At 39.4% G+C, this 7,084-nt stretch overlaps 1 protein-coding gene across 1 annotated transcript in view; it reads left to right on the top strand.

Moving 5' to 3' along the window:
• The first annotated feature begins 1,466 nt into the window (after nt 1-1,466).
• gpr143 (G protein-coupled receptor 143) overlaps nt 1,467-7,084 on the top strand; it is an 11,688-nt gene continuing 6,070 nt past the window's right edge. Inside the window, exons 1-7 of the mRNA XM_020596480.1 lie at nt 1,467-1,678; nt 3,522-3,783; nt 4,736-4,845; nt 5,207-5,301; nt 5,651-5,743; nt 5,946-6,055; nt 6,150-6,258. Of these exons, the coding sequence (XP_020452136.1) occupies nt 3,528-3,783; nt 4,736-4,845; nt 5,207-5,301; nt 5,651-5,743; nt 5,946-6,055; nt 6,150-6,258 (773 nt within the window). The 5' untranslated portion in view covers nt 1,467-1,678; nt 3,522-3,527. The remainder of the gene's footprint in view (nt 1,679-3,521; nt 3,784-4,735; nt 4,846-5,206; nt 5,302-5,650; nt 5,744-5,945; nt 6,056-6,149; nt 6,259-7,084) is intronic.

Genomic DNA, 7,084 nt, shown 5'->3' on the forward strand with positions numbered 1-7,084 from the left:
CCAGCACATCATAAATACTAAATTTGGGTGACAGCGAGGAAGTGACCTAAATAAAACATTGTATTCTTTGGTTTCTGTCACATGAATTGCACACAACACTGCTCCATCTTGGTATCGTTGCCCTTACTGTCCTCAAGTTATTATAATAGGTAATACGGCGGCACAAGAAAATTGGATGATAATTGCCTGATTCTTCAGTTTAACATCTGCCAAGATCATTTCTCAGATGGGCACCAGAAAGAGGATTCATTATCCTGATGTTGTCCTATATCCGCAGTTCATACTGTGTTCTTTTTCTGTGTGTATTTTGTGTTGAAGTGTTTCTTTTTGTTTTGCTGGGTTGCTGTGATGTATGTAGATCAACATGCTCTTGGAACACACTGATTTTTTTTTTTAACAATAATTTGCATTGTACACATCCTGTGTACAACCAAAGCCTGCAACATAATCTTTGTTTTTACAATGACTTAAAAAGAAAGGTGATAATTTTACCAGCCTATTTCTTCACAGTCTGGTATAAGATACTTGGTACATGCATTAAAATAGCCATACACTGTGTATTGTATGTACAGCTGTATAGTAGTTTATCATTGTATATCAGCATTTTATAATGTTCATTAGTGCTTTACAATCACAAACAGCAAAAAGAGTAGAATAAAGATTTATTTGCCACCAGTAGAACAACCAAAAAAGAGGGGATAAAGGTTTTCCTAGCCACTCAGTGATTTGTGTGTGTAGGATACTGACTCGTAGTTACAACCATGCTTGAACTTGACTTTAAAACATGAGCCATCCAGCTGCATGCGTAATGACGGAACACAAAGACCTACAGATATCATTCTGTAGGCTGAGGGATGCACCTTATCTACTGTAATGTGTGTCATTTTAATCCAGCCTCTCCAGTGATGTGTGTTTGTTCAGCTCCTCCAAAAAGATGCTTTTGACTAAGCAGGAGACAATTTACTTTATCAGCTGATCTGCTGATGTGTTTTTTGAATTAGTGCAAATAGAAACTTTACTTACATGGCTTGCAAGGATCAAAGACAAACTGTTCCAGGAATTGTGTAAGGACAACATGCAAGTCTCATCTAGTGTCAGGCCCAAGTGAAACATCTCACCACAGCAGCATCAAAAATATTAGAAGGTCTGCAGCCAAATATTAAACACAGTACATTAAACCTTACTAACATTCCTTTTGAAACATTTATTGGACATTATGTGCCCATAATCTAATTTTAAGTATGTGATGTTTTATAGTTTATGAATATTTAATGATGCAATCTTGCTCAATTGCCTAACTGTCCAGATTGATCTTGAGAATTTGTTTAGAAGTCTGCCACCAAAGAAAATTACAGTTGATTGCCATTGCCCTGCAAAATTGTGCAAGTGCGCCTCCTGTTGACCTAGAAGTGTAATGCTACCAGTCTGAAGTTTAAAGCTGGAGTTATTCAGTGCATTAACAAGCTTGTGTCAGCAGGCTCTCCAGCAGGCTGCTGGGAGTTGCGAGGTCCAGTGGCTGTTTGCCCCTGCAGGTTCTCGAGGGGGCGATCGACTCCGTGGTCAAGCAGGACGGACACCAGCTGGAGAGGGTGGACAGACAGGCCGCGATGTGGAGGGGCAAGTCACCAGGCACACTGCTGTTCACACCAGCACTTGAAAGGGAGATGAGGCTTATGAGGTATGATGTCCTCACATTGCATAACGTAAAGAGCATCAGTGACAGTTCAGTCAACACCTTTCTTTTAAAAAGCTTTGAGGCATTTCCTAGCTTGACTGTGGTTACTCAGGTCAGGAATATAGAAATCAGTGAAATCAAACACGTTTTACTAAAAATACAAACATAGCATGACTTTTACACAAGCAGAACCCCACAACAGACGGGTGGAAAATTACTCAAGTACTCTATTTAAGCACAATTTTGAAATACTTTACCATTTTGTTAAAACCAGGAAATCCCTACATTTATTTTTTTTAGACTTAGCAGATGCTTTCATGTTCCTGAGTAAAACACTGAATCACTATAGCAGCTCCAGCGATAAGCTCGTGTGACCTTCAACTTTCCTGACAGAGTACAGTTACAGTTCCCACATAATATTTTGATAAGAAAATAAATCCAGTCTGAATTGGTGCCAAAAATCATATGAATGATTACTGGTTTTGGGTCGTGGTGGTGCTTTGTGTGCTTTTCACCCACACCTACAATATATACAGTACAAGTAGGCTACCAGCAATACCCACTGCTACAGTCACACACCAGCAGCGGACCAGCAGAGGGCAGCAACAGAGCAGACACTTGAGGAGCAAATCTACAGTCTAATAAGATTCCTGAGGGAGGGTTAATCTCTGGCAGCACACTGTAAGCTTGCCATAGAATTGACTTTGTGCCTTGTCAGGGAAGGTACATATGGATTAGAATACCATTGTACTCAAAAACTCAACGAATGCCCTCTCTGTAGTACTGAATAATGAAAGCCCTTGATGCTTTGTTTCTCAAATAAATCTGCTTCAATTGTCCACTGGTTTTCCCAGATCTCAGGCCAAGCCAACAGATCCAGCAGTTGCCATGACCTCTCCCTTATCAAGACGCGATGATGCATACATATCGGAGGGAAATCTATTGCAAGTATAGACTAAATCCTGGTACAAGACTCAGCTAAGCTATGCAAGCAAAGAGCTCCAAATGTCATCCTGCTTGTTCTAGGCTTCACTTTTCTGTTTAGGCACAAAGCTTTTTCTTTGTCGCACAGATCTGACCTTTTATGACTGCTGTAACAGAGAGAAAACAGGGCTTCCTCTGCTGTTTGGACAGCCATGAGCAAGCTTTCTTTAGCAAAAACCATTCACTTTATTTGACTGTTACAACATACAGCATGCTTTTCAGAATCCCTGTTTTCTTATGGTGTGTTTGAGCTATGTTACTCAGTGCTAGTTTGTATAATATGAGGTGTTTATGTGCTTTGATTTTCTCTTGTGCTTCTGTTTTCTGGTATATAACCACTTTCCCTTTATGGAATATTCTCTATATTATAGCGAGCATATTCTCTCTGTCCATTGTTATTATAATTTGTGAATGTGTAGGTTTTCCATCTGAGGCTATTCTGTTAGCTAGCTTGCTTATTGGTTTATAATAAACCAACCGAGAGAGTTTCCCCTCAGAATATCAGTATATATCAAATGAAAGTTTTCTGTTTATACTTTTATTTAATTGTAGGTATGTCAGAGGTGCTACATGCCCAACTATTAGTCATGTACATTAAGCTCATTAAAATAAATAGTAGCTTGCTGGACTCAACTAACTTAAGACCAAAATCACACAACAGTCCTTTGTCAGTCTTTTTGTACTGTGGGGCAGCTGAGCTACAACTTGCAGGGATTAAATGGAAGCACATGATGAGTCAGCCCCGTGATTCCTCAAAGAGCTGGCCCATGGACTCACTCATTTCCTCTGTGGTCTGTTTCTTTTTCTTCTTTCTCCCGACACTGTCGCCCACTTCTCTGTTTCTCTCTTTCTTCCTCTCCAGTTTGTGATGGCATCCCCCCGGCTGGAGACTTTCTGCTGCCCGAACCGAGACGCAGCAACAGAGTTCATGATCACCTTCCAGCCCGTCTTGTTTGGGGCTTTAAGTCTGGGAAGCGCGGCTCTGAGCCTCTTATTTGCTATTTTACAAAATTTGCCAAAACGCAAAGGATACAGAAGACTCGGACAGTATCCCCTGCCGAGGCCTGCATCCTCCTCACGGATACTGTTCATCATCAGCATATGCGACGTACTGGGATGCATAGGTAAAGAACAAATGCCTGGTTTAGGCCTAGTTTCCATTATAACTGGGGGAAATCAGAAAACGGGGTGTCAGTTTTCACATTGTGGGTCAAATTATCCACGTAACTGTTTAGTTTTTAACCCTTTTGTTATTCTACATGTGCCTGCCTGCCCTGCTTTATTTTTTCAGAAAAAAATATTTTAAAAAGGAATTTAAAAATATTTTTCTGTATAAACTTATTCTTAATGAGCTTTTACACACTTTGAAATCAGAAACACAGCTTATAAAAATGTCACTCCAAGTTGGAAACATAGTTACAAACTGTAAAAACCTGTCCTTCTCATGTGAGTAATGAATTGCACACCTTCTCTGTTGGCATCTGATCGCAGCATTTCTTTGTGTAGCAGCAAGTTGTTACACAGTCAACTATACACAAAAGGCTGAGGATTATTTCCAGCTTGCTACACTACTTCAGGACTAATGTGACATCTGAACTGTTCATTCCACACTTTGTGCCTGCACTTGGTCATGTATCCCTGTGTACTTAGTGCCCTGTGAGATTCATTCACCGCTGCAAATCGAGAGCCTAAACATCACCCACGATAGTGTTCAAAATGAAATATACAACAGATTCTGGGAGGGCTCCCATTTTTCCATGCTTCTCTACAGTGAAGAGTTTCATGTAGGAAATGAAAACACCCTTGTAAAACACAACTAGAGGCAGTTCGAATTTCCATGAAGCAAAGCTGCCATTAAGCAGACCCCATACCTGGCTCTAATTAATTAATGCACCTATTAATTGTGGCAAAAATAACTTTAATGTGTTTTAAATGTTAATTAAAACCAGACCAATTTCCCATCCCCTGCTCAGGTTTCTTTTTTATATTTATTCCTCTCCTCTTTCAGTTTGTGTTGCAGTAAAAGCAGGAATTGTCCTTTACAGTTCGAGACCAAGTGTCGCTTTCCTCTTCCAGGTATTATCATAAGGTCATCAGTCTGGCTGGGCCTGCCGAACGTCATCGACCAAATCTCAGTGGCCAACAGCACAGATGTCTGGCCTGAGGTCTTCTGTGTGGGCAGCGCCGTACGTATGATACCCTCTGACAAAACCTCACCTTGTTTAACAATCACACAGTTTAGCCAAGCCTTTGTATGAGCTGAGAAAGCACATCATGCAGCTTGTTTTAAGTAGGGATTTATTCTTGACAGATGACAGAACTACTGTCACCAAACATCTTTTATATACATATAAAAATCATGTGATCTTGCAAATACTGATCCCATGGACAGGAAACATAATTTCTTTTTTTTTGTAATGAGTGCTGAACAAGTATGTGCACAGCAAACTGTAAAATATCAACATATGTAAAGGCGCAGATAAATAGAAATGGTTATTCTTATCAACCTGTAGAGTAAGTCAGTTGTATCCAATTTATGTGTTACAGATGTGGATCCAGTTATTTTACAGTACCTCTTTTTGGTGGACCTTTTGTTACGCTGTCGACGTCTTCCTCGTGGTGAAAACATCTGCAGGAATCAGGTGCTCCCTCCCTCTCCTTCCATCTACCACAGTTCATTATCATCTGAATCACAAAGTTTTATTCTGAGCTGACAACGTGTCATTTAGCAAAATGTGTAAAACTGCTTTCTCTCACTTCAGCATTTGTGATAGATGCAGTGCTCCATTTCCTTAAAGTGCCCCAAGTAGTCTGTTTTTTTGTTTTTTTTATTCTTTTTAAGATTCTTGTGGTGAAATAGCAACAATGTTTGTCTTTTCTCAGTTGGTGCAGTACTTTTGTTTTCTGGACATAAAAAAAAAAATCATCCTGAAGACAGAGCAGCAGCAGGGTTATCATCTCGGTCTCATGACTTGTTTCTTTCCCCTTCAGCACCATTATCCTCTACCACATGATTACATGGGGCCTGGCTGTGCTACTGTGTGTTGAGGGAGTGGCCATGCTGTACTATCCATCCATCTCCGAGTAAGACCCTTTGTTGTTCCTGAACAAATAAAATTTTTTGTGTCACTTTTCTCCTCAAGACTCATCAGGAACGACTGGCAGACTTGTCAGAATAGATGTGTTAAAAGCAGGTGTAACTACGTCTAAAACATTTAGTCAGTGTTTATGTCGTTAGTTGTTTTACCATATTGTTCTACTGATTTTTCCCACTTTCTTCATGCAGTTGTGAGCAGGGCCTGCAGCATGCTGTCCCTCACTACGTCACCACATATGCACCGATGCTGCTCGTCCTTGTGGCCAACCCGATCTTCTTTAACCAAACTGTATCTGCAGGTTAGCTCCTGTCGCTCAAGTTCCTCTGTCAAATACTTTTTTTTGCACATGTATGTGAGCAGAAATAACCACCTTTCTTTTCTTTTTAATTTAGTGACATCTTTACTAAAACGACAACAAGGAATCTACACAGAAAATGAGAGACGGCTGGCCAATGAGATAAAATTACGGTTCTTTAAAATAATGCTGGTGTTCTTCACTTGGTATGTTGCCATTCTTTAACAAAGGAACAGTTTAACATTTTGGGAAGTACTTGTGTTTCTTGCCTAGAGTTTCTCAAGTGGATGGATACCTTACATCTAAACAGTAAATATGAGACTATAGCCAGAAGCTGTTGAGCATATCTTAGTTATAAACGATAACAAGAGTTAGCCTGGCTCCACCCAAAGGTAACAAAATCAGCCTACCAGCATCTCTAAATTAACATGATTTATCTTATTTGTTTAACCAGCATACCAAAGTGTAAAAACAGCATGTTGTGGTTTTCAGGATGATTGTTGTCTGGTAACCTCACGATCACAACAAGACTTGAGAAAGTTCCTGCTCCAGTCCAATAAGTACATGGCACATAACCCATTGTAAAATCACATGTTGTTTTTACACTGAGTTTTTTAAAATAAGTATATTTCACAAATTGTGACACTCCTTTCTTTAAATGTGACAAAGTGTGCCAAAAATGAAATGTTAAGACTGAAAACAAATTATCACTAATTCACTTTAATAGCAGAAGTTTATACGCAAACTTTCAGAGTATAAAACATTATCTTAGTAGTCTTACACATTCTTTTAATATAATTGCTATTTCTGAAACATGGATGAATAATGTAAGGGGAATGGATTTTGACCTTGATGGCTATGACTTGGTATGCACAAACAGAGAGAATAAGATGGGAGGTGGTGTGGCCTTGTACATAGATAAAAACTTTTGTTATAAGAAAGTGGAGAAAAGGTCTAGGGTAGTTGATAATTTGCTGGAGTGTGTGACTGTAGAAATACTCGTGGAAAAAAAGAAAAATGTTGTAATAAGCT

This window comes from Monopterus albus, unplaced genomic scaffold (genome assembly GCF_001952655.1).
Source record: "Monopterus albus unplaced genomic scaffold, M_albus_1.0 scaffold30.1, whole genome shotgun sequence".
Classification (NCBI taxonomy): domain Eukaryota; kingdom Metazoa; phylum Chordata; class Actinopteri; order Synbranchiformes; family Synbranchidae; genus Monopterus; species Monopterus albus.